The sequence below is a fragment of the Miscanthus floridulus genome, chromosome 18 (genome assembly GCF_019320115.1).
Source record: "Miscanthus floridulus cultivar M001 chromosome 18, ASM1932011v1, whole genome shotgun sequence".
Lineage (NCBI taxonomy): Eukaryota > Viridiplantae > Streptophyta > Magnoliopsida > Poales > Poaceae > Miscanthus > Miscanthus floridulus.
The window spans coordinates 78,022,988-78,037,592 of NC_089597.1; the positions used below are offsets into that span (position 1 = coordinate 78,022,988).

A 14,605-nucleotide genomic window follows, 5' to 3' on the forward strand; every position below is an offset into this window, starting at 1 on the left:
AGTCACAAATTCTTGAATCTCATATAGACTTTCTGAAACTATGTCACACACTTGTGAAATTTGAACTACATTTTGTTCAAACTTTCTCAAATGAAAAAATGGACTATATAAGTATTGTATATCTTGATGAGCTGAACAAACTTGGTATTCAAAACTTTTCAATTTGAAATAACCTAGGGTTCCAAAAACTAGTTTGTAGGCATTGAAATTTAAAAATCACAAATTTGAACCATCCAAACTTTCTCAAATGGAAAGTTGACCAAAACACCAATTGTAGATCTTGATTCGTTTAACAAACTTGGTATTCAAAACTTTTCCATTTGAAGTCATTTATAGTTCATAATACTAGAGTCAAAGTGTTGTTTTTTTATTTGACCAAATTTGACTTGGTCAAACTTGCTCAAATGAGACATTACATGACCTCAGATGAAAAAACACTAAATACCAAGTTTGATCATCTCAGCAAGATCTACAATTATTACATATCTCATTTTCCCATTTGAGAAAGTTTTATCAAACACTAGTCACAAATTCTTGAATCTCATATAGACTTTCTAAAACTATGTCACACACTTGTGAAATTTGAATTATATTTTGTTCAAACTTTCTCAAATGAAAAAATGGACTATATAAGTATTGTAGATCTTGATGAGCTGAACAAACTTGGTATTCAAAACTTTTCAATTTGAAATAACCTAGGGTTTCGAAAACTAGTTTGTAGGCGTTGAAATTTAAAAATCACAAATTTGAACCATCCAAACTTTCTCAAATGGAAAGTTGACCAAAACAACAATTGTAGATCTTGAATCGTTTAACAAACTTGGTATTCAAAACTTTTCAATTTGAAGTCATTTACAGTTCATAATACTAGAGTCAAAGTGTTCTTTTTTCATTTGACCAAATTTGACTTGGTCAAACTTGCTCAAATGAGACATTACATGACCTCAGATGAAAAAACTCTGAATACCAAGTTTGATCATCTCAGCAAGATCTACAATTATTACATATCTCATTTTCCCACTTGAGAAAGTTTTATCAAACACTAGTCACAAATTCTTGAATCTCATATAGACTTTCTGAAACTATGTCACACGCTTGTGAAATTTGAATTACATTTTGTTCAAACTTTCTCAAATGAAAAAATGGACTATATAAGTATTGTAGATCTTGATGAGCTGAACAAACTTGGTATTCAAAACTTTTCAATTTGAGATAACCTAGGGTTCCAAAAACTAGTTTGTAGGCGTTGAAATTTAAAAATCACAAATTTGAACCGTCCAAACTTTCTCAAATGGAAAGTTGACCAAAACAACAATTGTAGATATTGATTCGTTTAACAAACTTGGTATTCAAAACTTTTCAATTTGAAGTCATTTAGAGTTCATAATACTAGAGTCAAAGTGTTGTTTTTTTATTTGACCAAATGCATTTGTAGGGGCGGCTAGATCAGGAACCGCCCCTACAAATAGGAGAGAGTATAAATAGGAGAACCGACGCACGGGAGTCAGTCTGGGCGCTGTCTTCTTCCACCGACGCCGTCAGGCTGCCCGCGCGCCTAGGGTTTCCGCCGCCAGTCCCGTGCCCACCCCCGCGCCCTCGCCCGCCCCCGGCGCCCGGCGCTCGGCGTCCTGCACCCGTCCCCCGGCGCTCGGCGTCCCGCACCCGGCCCCCGATGCCGCCCACACCAGCCCCCGATCCCGCGCCCGTGCCCGTGCCCACCCCCGGCGCCCGGTGCTCGGCGTCCCGCACCCGGCCCCCGGCGCCCCGCCCCCGCGCGCCGACCCCCGTCGTCCACGCTCGGCCCCCGGCGCCCTCCCCCGCGCGCCGGCCGACCCCCGGCGTCCCGCGCCCGGCCCCTGGCGCCCGCCCCCGCACGCCGACACCCGCACCGGTCCCCGGCGCCCGCCCCCGCGCGCCGACCCCCGGCGTCCCGCGGACCGGCCCCCGACGCCCTCGTTTTTAGGTATTCATCGTTTTCAAGTTATGAACCGAATCCTTACTGTCTTGCATTGGATAGCCAGAAAGTTTAGGTGGTCCTGTATTTGATGCATCTCTAGTCTTACAAGCAATATCTTGTGCAAAAACTCAAAATTCTTGCACCTCATACATGCCCATTTTTTGTGTGCTGTGCTGCAACATGGCGTTTGAGAGACCACTGAGGTTTTTCTTTTGTCCATATTACTTTGTTGCCTTGCTTTGGTGTAATCACTTTGAGTTTTGGGGGCTTCTGCACACAATTACTAGTTAGTGCCCTATTCTGATTCTTCTTGTAGCCATATATGCACCATGCTCCCATGAAAAGAAGTTTGTTTATCATGTGTTCATGAATTAAAGAAAAAGTATTTCTTCATCCTTGCTGCTATTTCCATCAAACAGACTGAAATATTTGATAAGACATTTTCATATATCTAGTGTGGATGATAACTTAGAGATGAAGTGTAGGACGGTGATACATACTTTTGGAGTTTAGTATTTAGTTTAGCAATGGCCACCCCTAGTTTCTTCATTTTTCTTAATAACATATAGTAATCCATGGCTAAATTGGTTCATGCATCATTAGTCCCCCCCTCCAAATTTATTGATGGGCCCCCATCTTCTTTATGTTTGCAACGTTCAACTACCAGATAGATATATGCACCTGAGAGGTCCGATATGTTTGTTGACTTATATTAAATTCATTCAAGAATTAGCACAACTAAACTAGACGACGGATCGGATGGATGCCTTGTGTTTTTCTTTATGATTCAGCATGTCTGTTTGTTCCGTTGATGAGGCCAGGCAAAGCGGCACCATGCTTGGTTGTTGGTGGGTACTGCCCTGCCCCAGTGCCCCCCAAACTACTCAACTACTATTTGTGATGATCACTATATATGCTGTTTGAACGTTGGCATCGGGTATATATTCAGCTGGTTATGCGTTGTTTTCGGGGGCAGTTCGTTGATGATCACTATACTTGTGATGATTGTCGGCAGCCTCATCCCATCCGATCCATAGCTTGACGCTGACAAGGACATGACCTGACCACCCAACATATATATAAACACAAACGCACATATTTAAAGTATGGGAGTAGTCTTAGCAGTAGTAATCTAGTGGTGGTATGCTTTATGTTACTACTGATGACTATTGCTTGCTAACTATCACTATAGAATAATGTAAATTTTACTGCATATTGCCTTTTGAGGCGTTGTTTCTGTGGCACTCTGATCTGTTGCAGACCTAAACGTCCACACAGCCAGATTTAGGAAAGTTCATCGTGTCAATCAAGTTATTTTGCTCCATTCTTATACACTTGGTTACTTTCCTAGAATAAGGATTTATTTTGGGGTTAGGATTCTAGGGATCCGTTACGGGTTACATTTTTGGACTTGGTTGATCTATGAATCTCTGATCTTCTATATGTTTAATGATTCTATATGAAAGGACCATTCCTATAAGCTGAAATAGTTCTTTTCTGCTCTTACAATTTTACTAGATAAACTTGAGTTGAAAATCAGTAAAGTTGAGTTGAAAAATCAGTAAGCACACATTACTGTTTGATAAGGAAACCGAAAGTTCAGAAAACCAAAAATAGTAATCAGTCAGTCAGAATTACTACAAACTAGTTTTACATATGGTAACTTGATATAGGAAAACAAAACATAATGCTAGTTGCCATTTGTCCTATACATCTCAAACTCCCAATATCATTATTGCCTATTTTAGACTTTCCATAAATACTTGTGATTGTGGGCATCCATTGAACATGGTAACTGACCAAACGATGAAAGATGAAGGGAGTTCTATTCTATCTGGTGTGCAATCTTCTTTTGGCAGCGTGCATTGATATTAGAAGTCATATTCTTCATGTATTGACCATACAAATCTGCAGAAATTAATCACCAACATAAATAAATTCGTAATTGTTGCCTTGCTTAAAGAAAATTCAGATTAGAGTTCATTCAAATAAAATTTAGAAATAAGCTGATTTGGCGAGTTTGATGGTGAACTCAGTGTCCAACTAGAGAAAACAATGCCATGTTAATTCAACCTGCTTGCTCTGCTTGGTAAGGCATTTGAAACCATCTAAAGCAATGTGCTGATGCCGACAACAATGTGCAACCATTTAAAACAATGATCTTTTAGCTATTATATATTTTTGGCCCTGGTATATAGTTCCAGCAGCCCTTTTCTTCTCATATGCTTGCTAAATTGAGTGATTCAATTATTGCATATGTTTCTTTGCACTGCCACTCGACACATGGCTCCTATTTGAACTTAACAGAAATGTGTTAACCTTGCAGCTGCTAACTTCGACTCTAGTACATCATCAACCTGCAAAAGGACCGTTCCTATAAGCTAAAATAGTTCTTTTTTGCTCTTACAATTTTACTAGATAAACTTGAGTTGAAAATCAGTAAAGATAATTTTTAGGAATAAGTATTTTTTGGAATGCTTAATTTTTATTGTTCTTGATTCTAGTTTCCTCTAGTAATTTTGTTAGTCATGTTTGTTATATGTAGTTTTTGACATGTTTGCTGAACCAAATATGCAGAGAATGGTGTTAGTGCACATTGAGGGGTATCACTCTCTTTGATTTTTAGCTTTGTGAATGTATTGATTTAGGTCAGAAAATGTGACAAGTGTGCAAGAGGGCTCACTGAAACATAAGTCTGTAGGTTAAGTCTGTCTCACTCATTTGGGTGTATTTGGGATGTAGTGTTCTCTGGCCATAAAAAAGAAACAACTATGATATACTTTAGGAGACTAATACTTCATAATCCATCATCTATCCTTAGAGTAAGCACATCACCCATTTCATTTTAAAGCTGCAACTTTTCCAGAACTAGGATTCTGAATGCATCTTGATTGAAAACTTCTGGTTTCAGTAATTGTGTATGCAAGTCACTTTCTACTTTCTAGTATTCTTCCATATGAGATGGAGCTAACATATTTCAGTAAAAATTCCCAACAACAGCTTGGAAAGCTCTCACTTGATAGTTGTGCACGACATGTTTCTTTCTTTTTTACTAAGGCTTTGTAGAATCTATTTATGGAATCTGACCTTCATGCTAGTGCCTAGTGCTCCAAATGACTATTGGAGTTTCTGTCTATGTAAGTGTATCTTTGCATGAGGACAATTACAGGTAGCATTGTTTGAGGTTAAAATATTTGAGTAATTTAGAGTTTAACAACCCCTCTCTGGCCCTCATTCTTCCAAAATGTAGGTCATTTTAGTTATGTTCTAGGTCAAACTTCTCTAACAATTGCTGTGGCCCTCATTACTATTGTTGTATATCTTGTGCTGATCATTCGAGCACTTTCAGGGCAATTTCATTGCCAGATGCATCCTACTTGTCTTTTCCCCCCTGCTTTTAGAATATTTGAATTTGACTGTCAATTGTTGTGGTACTTATTGATTGTGCCTTCCCTTTTCACCTGGTACTTTGGCCTGTTCATTTTGTGCCTTCCCTGCATACTAAATTCAAGTAGTTGTTATCAGTACCTTTATCTGTTCAGAGTATTTTCTACTTATGTAGTGAGTAAACTTTTACTTCTTTCTTCTGATGGAGTCTGGCTACTAATTGTTGTACTAATTGTTGTACAATTCTAATAGTCTTCTCTTTTTTTGATAATCTTAGCATTGCTGTAGCTTGGGGGCATAGGACCAGTGGGCCACTACTATTTTTGGCTAGTTTTGCCATCATCTACTGCTTTATGTTTGCTAAGCAGTTGTTGCTTTTTTTTGCCAAATCTCCCCTCTCCTCTCCTCTCCTTTGTTTTGCCAATGATGAAATTGTCCAAGTCCATACATTATATGGAATATGAGCTGATGGTCAAGAACTTGTGAGGAACTTGGCATCATGTGCAGCCGCCCCTACATTACCTTCTCCTCTCTTCTCTGTTATGATGCCTTGATGCTCCAAGTTCAAGATCAGATGATGAATGACATGTTTCTGAGGCCTCTACCACTGCTACTTCTTGTTTTTTTATATTATTGTTTTATAGGACTACTTTGGTTTATAGACCTTTTTGATTTCTTATACCTTCTCGCGTACCTAAAGCACACTTTCTTGCATCTTTTAGAACAAAGCGCAAAATAATGTCGCGGACAACAGACCGTGTAGCTCGATGCCCCGAGCATGATGAGTAGCCAACCCTTGAGGAGCAAGCACTAGAGGACCAGCTTACTCAGGAACAATTCGATAACGAGGTAGAAAAAGATCTAGAAGTGATGCTTATTTAGGAGGAGTGTGACGAGGAGGAAGGCCCTGAAGGAGAGGCTACTGAAGGCGAAGAAGAAGAGGATGATGAGTTAGAAGAGGGATATGAAAGTCCCAAGGATCCTTTCCCACCTGAAGCAAGAAGGAGGCCAACGGAGGAAGATTTGGACAAGGATTTTGACCCGAACGAGGAGGTAGGGAAGAAGCCTTAGCTTGTAAATTTTGCTAAAGCTTTGGCTGTGTTACCTCTGCTAACACTTTGACCTGTCCTATATACAGGTCCCTCCTGAAACTCAGAAAAGACGATGTCGACGTCCACGACATCTCGCTAGACAAGACGGAGTAGAGGAAAGGAGAGCAGAGGCAACAACCACAAAGATGGATCACGATGCCTCTGCTCCACAAACTCAAGACACAACCACGACTACCAAGCCTAAGAGGAAACGAGGGGATAGAAAAGGAAATCTATATCCAGATAAGGCTTGCTATGTGATAACGGAGGTTGGGCCAGCAGGGGAGATCCTTGAGCCAAAGGAATTAAGAGGATGATTTCGTAATGCGATCAGGGCCCTAGTAAGAGATAAATTGAACCCAGCAATCCCTAACTGGAAAGAGGTACCAGAGAACAAAAAGAATGAACTATGGGATAGGCAGCTGAGGATCAATTTTAGATTTCCAGAGGGTAAGCACGAACTAGTAAAAAAATGCTTTCAGGATCATGGGAGAGTCATTCCGATGTTGGAGGTCAGAGCTCAACATGAAGTATATCCAAAAGGGGTTAACTCCCTTCAAAGAGTTCGGCAAAATAACTCCTAGTCAATGGGAGGAGCTTGTGGCTCAAAAGACTAAACCGGAGGCATTGGAGCTCAGTGCCCGTAACACCGAGCTAGCGAAGAGGAACAAACACCACCATCATCTAGACGCTGGTGGCTACTATGTCAAGGAAGAGCAGTTTAGGAAGATGGATGAAGAGGCCGTAGCTGCTGGGAATATCGATGTGACGAATTTGAAGGTATGCTCAAGGAACTAGATATATGCGAGGAGTACAGAATCATCCTGCAGTAATCTTAAGTTTGATAAGCTGGAGACCCAAGAGGCGGTATCAAGGATACTGAAATATGCTGAAGACAAGGAGAAGGGCTCATTCAATCCTTCCAGAGAGAGGGACGAGCTTAGCCTTGGCTTGGGAAACAAGGAGCACACAGGCCGCACCAGGGGGCTAGGGAAAAGGATGACTTAGAAGCAAGGATTCGAAGAGGACAGACACATGTACAAGAAACATGGCCGAGACCGGGAGACTAGTCTTGAGCTCCAAGTGAAGGCTCTAGTTGCGAAGGCGCTGGAGGAGCAAGGAATGTCTATGGAGCCACGTATATTAGTGACGCCACCGGGAGAACAGGCATTAGTTGGCAGCCCTCCGAAAGTTCCTAGCAGCCAAGGTTCCACTGCAGCCACAACCTCAGTCGATCTCATACGGGAACCTACTAGTTGCACCTTGGTGTTTCTCAGCGGCCGGCAGAACACTATGATGGAGGTGGCAACGGGTGTTGCACATCCTCCCGGTGGCTTACACCACAATAATAACATACCGCCGGACTACACTAGGGTCGAGGTGCATACAGTGAAGCCCGAGTTCATGCAGTGGAGGATAGACTACGCAACTCCCAAGGGGCTGGTGTTACTCGGAGACGTTATGGGGCAGTTCATCCTCTGGCACAAACGAGACATTATATTGACTGCTTCTTCGCCGCCTCCCCCTCTCCCAAATTTGGAGCGAGTTGTTGAGGCCGGGGAGATATTTTCACCGTCTTGTGACCCCCACATTCCTGAGATGCCACATTCTTCCCCGCCTCCTATCGAGCATGTGCCTGATGAGATGCCACAACCTTCTCCAGCTCGTACCGGGCAAGTGCATCATGAGATGCCACAGTCTTCTCAACAAGCACAACCGATACATGAACAACGAGTGCCTCCTGAAGAAGGTGATGCACAAGAAGATGAGGACGTGCCTGAATGGGAACTCCGAAAGAAGATTCCAATCCACATAAGGCCAGTTTATGTTTCGATCAAAGACGTCTCGTCGGTGTCCAAGTGGTATTCCTATGATCAGTTCAAGCCTGAAAACCAAGTTAAAAAAGTCCCATCACGGGGTTCTGAGGAGGCCGTCAGTAGCAAACTTCACCAAATTGCAAAGCAGTATCCAAATGTTGATGCCATCGAATGGTCAAAGGATTGCCCGAAAAAATATGAAAGAGGCAAGCCCTTCCTACCAAACCGGGACTTCCAGCGCCTACCACTTGGAATGAGAAGGTTCCATGATTGGTACTTGCGTGTTCTCCCAACGAGCATAGATATCATACAAGCATGCTTTCCCACCGGCATATTTGGAAGCCCAGCCGGGAAAATTGTCTTTGACTTCAATGACATGCACACATGCTTTCACCTGGGAGAAATGGAGATGAATCTAATTCGCACGTGGTGCCTGTAAGTCCTTGTCCTCCCGATATGATATGAATGTAATCTTTGAATTTTGTTGTAACTAACCCACGCCGTGATTTGTAGAATGCAAGTACACATTGTCAAACAAATGCCAAGTGTGAAAGCCGGGTATGTAGACCCTCAAGCTATAGCCCAAACAAATTTTAATTACCCTAAACGGTGGACACTGGATGCCAAAGAGCTAGCAGCTGCAAAGACTCTTCGGGAGAAAGAGCGCATCCGTAGTGCGAAGCTAAGGGAAGAGTCCCTTAAGGTTGCGGCATACATTGCTCTGGCTTTCAAAAATCTCCAACAACACTCTACTATATAGCTACCATACAACTTCGAGTAAGTTCAACTATAACTTAAAGCTATGTTCGATATATTTTATTCGATGTAAAAGAGCTTATCTAGTTCTATGATTAAATCCATGCAGCAACCACTGGATTTGTATAGCCGTCGATGTCGGGAAGAGCATGCCATGGGTCTTTGATTCAATAGATAAGGACCCGGCGATATACAAAGACTTCATATCGATTCTCAAGACGTATACATATCGACAATCCTCATTAGCTTATATGTCTGTATACATACTTGTAACGTTCACTTATGCATACTAACAAGTTGTATTTGCTAAAATAATTCGAACAGGGCATTTAGGTTCTATGTCTCTCATCATCACGGAAGGCATGATCCAGCGAGGAAGGAAAAGCTGGCTATAAAAACACTATGTGCGGTAAGTGTAACTTACTTCTTCAGTACTCCGTTACATGGCTGTCAAAAGCATTACCTAATATTTTCATATGCAAAACACACAGTGCCCCAAGCAGAGGCCTGGGAGTGTACATTGTGGATACTATATATGTTCTATGATGAGTAACACCGGTGCCTACAGGAGACACCCCTTAAGGGTAAGTCTGAACCTCTTCACCCGTAGTATAAAAACTTCATAAATGGTATGAAATACTAAACTGAAACTTGTTTTCTTGTAGTGGAGAGAAGAGAAAGGAATGAAAAGAGACCCATACAAGGATGACCAACTCTTAGAGCTCGTCGGCGACCTTTGCAACTTCATATTGGACCAGATTGTACACGTCAGAGGCGCCTACCATGATCGAGAGTCTGACTTAGGTACAAATCCTCAGTACCAACACCTTCGTGAGACTGAAAGGCTAGCTCTAGGACGTTGATAACAATGTGTATGAAATTTGTATATTTAATGATGGATTGTATATATATATCATTACGAATTAGACTTGTAATTGTACTTTATATAATACTATTGTGCTTGTAGTCGCGTTCGGAACGTTGGTCGCGTGGCGTTCGGCAACGCGAACGCGGTTCAGAACGTTGGTCGCAGGGCGTTCGGCAATGCGGATGCTGGACGGAATACGCAGAAACAAACAGTTCTGGTCGAATTTGAATTGTAAATTTAAATTTTTTTGGCGGGAAAACGTACTGTAGGGGCGGTTCTAGATTGAACCGCCCCTACAAATAGGTATTATAGAGGCGACTGGTACTACAGCCGCCCCTATAAATAGATTTGTAGGGGCGGTTGGTTCTTGAGCCGCCCCTACAAATAGATTTGTAGGGGCGGTTCGTAATACCAGCCGCCCCTACAAATCTATTTGTAGGGGCGGCTCAATCACCAACCGCCCCTATAAATCGATTTGTAGGGACGGCCTGGGAACCGCCCCTATAAAAGGTTACCAGCCGCCCCTAAAAATATTTTTTTTAGTAGTGCTTTATCCATTTTACCGCCGTGGGCTATAAAGCATGTGGCTTGTCGATTCTGTCTTGAACTAGTCTATGTTTAGTACTGGCTTGAGTATCTGGTTTCTGTCCATTTCTCTGTTGAATAACCGTACCGGTTCAGTTTTCACAAAAAAAATATATAGAAACGAAAACAAAAGAGGAGTTTCTCACCTCTTCCTATCTGTTTTATGCCTATGCACTTGCATCATGATGGGAGCCAAATGTTTAGCACAATTCTTACCCGGAGCAGAGCCATTTGTGCATATTATTAACGTCGTTGTTTTCCTTTTGAGGCTATATTCTCGGTTAGGAGTTAAATCTCATCAAATAATCATGTGTTTCGTTCTAAGGATCTAGTGGGATGGAATGAGACGATCCTTTTTTCAGGCGTTTGGTTGGGGGGTCATCAGGGGCAGCTGGGTAGGGTCATTCTCTTAGGAGAATCGTTCTGTTCGTTTGGCTAATAAGCCATGGTTAAATGTACTGTTGACTGATTTGTTATGAGAAAAAAAAATATTATTTATTAGCTGAAAAAATACGACTTAAGCCAAACAAACAGGGCGAATATTCCCAAACATCCGGAGTGGCTCCGTCACCTGGAATTGAAGGGATGGGGGTCGCCCCTTCACACGGCGTGAGCGCTTTGTTTTCTTCTTGTGCGTGCCTCCAGCCTCCTCCACTGCTCCTTCTATTGCGGCGATGGTGGCTGCGCGGCTCACGCAAGCGAGGCCTGCCGTGAGGTCATGGGCGGCGCGTCTCGCGGGCCGGCCAACGGCACGTGCTCGTCTTCCTCGACCTCGATCTCGTGGCACTGGATCTCGCTACCAGAGCTCGTGGGGCAAGGGGCCGTGCGGCAGCGATGTTATCTTTGCCGCGGCAGCCATGGAGGCATCCTCGTTCCACCGGATAGGCGCCGCGGAGGCTGGCCGTAACGGTGTGTAACAGGCCAAAAACTGCCATCAATACAAATAGAGACATGGGTTCATCCCATCCTAAAAAAGGAGAATGGGTCCATCGCATCCTTCTTGTTTCTGAGTCAAACAATTCCTATGCCACATAGATTAAACAGTTGAGATGACAAGCAATTTATATGAAGAGAAAGAGGGAATGGTTCCATATACATAGAAAGAAGAGGAAAATTCATGTCCGATCCTTTAGCTTGACACGGGGTGTCATCTAGGTCCCTCTACTCTTAAAATGCTATTTCTAGGGCTAAGAATTTAGCTTTGGGTAACATTCAAGTCCAAACGTGTCCTGGACAGTAATAGATAGACTAATTTTTGAGCCAAACCTCTAACTAGTTAGCCAAACTCAGCTAATTTAGGCTAACGTTTAGCCCCAGCTAATAACTACTTTAAACTAATTCAAGCACGCTCTTAGAAAACCGAAACAAAAAACACCTCATCACTGGGAATGGTCTAATGTACTGTTAAACTTGGCCTCTCTTGCCTCCTTAGACATTAATTAATACTTCATCCATTCTAGAATATAACTACGCTTAAACCTTTGTCAGATAGATTACAAATAGTGGCAAAATGTGTAATATTATTTTCATCGGAACTATCCTTGAATGTGCGTGTGGTCTATGTATGTATGACAACGATGTTTACCGTACATGTCTTCACTCTGATTAAATGAAGATATGCATGCTGTTATTTTATTGATCCACAGAGTGATAGTATCTTCATCCGTTTAACTACTCCCTCCATCAAATTATAAGTCATTTCAAATTTCTTGAATAGTTAAAGCAGGTCAAGTCTGACTAAATTTATATAATAAAATAATAATATTTATGATATTTTTTAAAATAAATATTATTAGATTCTTCATTAATTTGATGTCATAAATCTTTATAATTCTTTTTATAACATTAGTCAAACTTCGAGATGTATTTGACTATCTAAGAAAGTTGAAATGACTTATAATTTAGAAACGGAGTGAGAAGCTGGGTATACTGGTTCTAATTTTGAACTTCAATAGTAGCTATATCCTGAAAGGCCGAAACTGATGGAGTACAAGTAGTACCAAGTTGGCCTGTTACAGTGCAAATTGCATGAACGAACTTGCCTATTTCAGAGCAGATACGAGGACCTGAGCTGTACACTACTACAGTGTGCTGCTGATGGTTAGGAAGCTATCCAAAGTGATGTTTTGGGGGTACTCAGGATCACAAACAAGATTCGTCACGACCGTATGCCTTGGCAGTGCCAGCGAGGTGCAGCGCATCTCGCCCGGGGCTACCTTGTCGAACGAGCCGCAAGTAAGAAAGAGAGAAAGAAATAACGTTCCGTGCGGCTAGCTCCGTCTGAGTTGATCGTGCGAAAAGTGTGTCCCCTTCGGCTTGAAATAGTCTTTTAGCTTATAAGCCGTACTTTTTCAGTTACAATAAATCAACCAATAATACTTTTAGTTATGATTTATCAGCGAGACGAACATGACAAGTGTCTCCCTCTGCCACATTAACTTTGTCAAGAGATGAAGACCTACCAAAAAAACGTCTACTAGCTACAGTCTATAATACAGCACGTACCAGCACAGTTCCAGTTCCCACCCAAGGAGAGACTGAGTTCTGCTAGCTGCAAGATCACTCGGCACTTCATAGCCATCGACAGATCGACTGCATCCTGCAGCGGCACTACATGCACCGAGCAAGCATGCCGAGCGTGCACCGTTCGAGGCTGCTGGCGGCGGGCCGCGCGGCGCCCGACGAAGCCGACATCCGCCTCTGCTCCGTGCTACTGGCCTCGGTCGTGTCGCTGATGCTCCTCTGCGGGGTTCTCTCCCTGCTCTCCCGCGCCAGCGGCGACAGCGCCTTCCCCACCAAGATCTACGTCATCGTCGGCCCGACGGCGATCATGCTCGTGCTCGTCTTCCTCGGCTGGCTTGTCTCGTGGGGGATCCGGGCTCTGGCCGTGCCGCCTCAGGCTCCGGCGCCCGCGCGCCTGGCGCGACGCCTCTGCGCGTGCGGGCTGTCCGACGCGGCGGGCGTCGCCACGCTGCCGGCGTTCCCGTTTCAGCCGGCGCCGGCCCAGCAGCCCGCGGCGGCGAGCGAGGGCGAGCAGCAGCCACCGCGCGGGAGCGCCGTGCTGTGCGCTGTGTGCCTCGAGGACGTGCGGGCCGGCGAGATGGTGCGGTATCTCCCCGCGTGCCGGCACCTCTTCCACGTCGACTGCGTCGACGTGTGGCTGCGCTCCCACCGGACCTGCCCGCTCTGCCGCTGCGAGCTCCCGCGGCGGAAGGCCACCCCTCAGGCTCAGCAGACCGTGGCCGTCACGCAGACCACGCCGGAAGCGGTGCCGTTGCCGCCTGTTGAGTATCACTAACTTCCGCGCCACTTGTTTGCGAAAGGGTTGTTGCTGCAGCTCTCTCAAAGCTACGGAGTATTTTGGCCTGTCAAGTTGTATACAACATTCTTCAATTCCTGAATTTCTTTGGGGGCAATCAATAAGACATGACAATACGACGGGATATGATTGATTTGAATATACTACTCCTATATGGCAGTTTATTTGGATCACTAGAAGGTGCCACGGCTGTGTCGCAGAATCGAACTGTTTCTCGTCCCGCTTGATGTTTCCATTTTTAAATAAAAATAAAGGTGCGTTCGTGTCTTCAAGATTATATGTAGATTTCCGATGGAATGGAGGACCCACTGCAATTCATTCATATATGCTGTTTGGACGTAGATATTAGAGTCGAGAATTGAAAATTGGAATAAGGTTCCTGAATTATGCTATTTTGGGTGTCCATAGATCGAGATATGGAATTATAACTTCAATACCTTGGTATCACTACCGGAAACCTATTAGTTTGTCGAGTGCATTTTATCGGGCAGAGCTGCCACAAAACACCCGACAAAATAATTGCACTCGGCAAAAGAGCAAAAAAAAAAAAAACACTCGGCAAAGCCTGGCACTCGGCAACCCAGAAAAAAAAAACACTCAGCAAAGCTAGGCACTCGGCAAAGAAATATGTTTGCCGAGTGTAATTATTTGGCACTCGACAAAAAATATGTTTGCCGGGTGTAATTATTTAGCACTCGGCAAATAATTTCACGTTTTTTCTCTTCTGACCTTTTCTACTCTCCACATAGAACATGTGATATTCCATATTAAAATTTGGTATATTTTTTGATCTGTTTGCTATATTTACTTAATTTATTGTATTTC

At 43.3% G+C, this 14,605-nt stretch overlaps 2 protein-coding genes and 1 long non-coding RNA gene across 3 annotated transcripts; all 3 read left to right on the forward strand.

Annotated features, from left to right (window-relative positions):
- The first annotated feature begins 1,672 nt into the window (after positions 1–1,672).
- On the forward strand, positions 1,673–1,963 carry LOC136524055 (classical arabinogalactan protein 9-like). Its single transcript, XM_066517536.1, has one exon. The coding sequence runs from the start codon at positions 1,673–1,675 to the stop codon at positions 1,961–1,963; it is 291 nt and encodes a 96-aa protein (XP_066373633.1).
- Positions 1,964–9,224: 7,261 nt separating this feature from the next.
- Positions 9,225–9,893, forward strand: LOC136520295 (uncharacterized). Its single transcript, XR_010775216.1, has 3 exons — positions 9,225–9,417; positions 9,500–9,592; positions 9,674–9,893. It is a non-coding gene; the product is annotated as an uncharacterized lncRNA (long non-coding RNA).
- A 3,111-nt stretch (positions 9,894–13,004) lies between these two features.
- On the forward strand, positions 13,005–14,039 carry LOC136519489 (E3 ubiquitin-protein ligase ATL31-like). Its single transcript, XM_066512879.1, has one exon. The coding sequence runs from the start codon at positions 13,076–13,078 to the stop codon at positions 13,757–13,759; it is 684 nt and encodes a 227-aa protein (XP_066368976.1). The 5' UTR covers positions 13,005–13,075; the 3' UTR covers positions 13,760–14,039.
- The last annotated feature ends 566 nt before the right edge of the window (positions 14,040–14,605 follow it).

Bases quoted from the DNA above. Each gene is read 5' to 3' on its own strand.
- LOC136524055 (XM_066517536.1), top strand. From the start codon at position 1,673: ATGCCGCCCACACCAGCCCCCGATCCCGCGCCCGTGCCCGTGCCCACC.
- LOC136519489 (XM_066512879.1), top strand. From the start codon at position 13,076: ATGCACCGAGCAAGCATGCCGAGCGTGCACCGTTCGAGGCTGCTGGCG.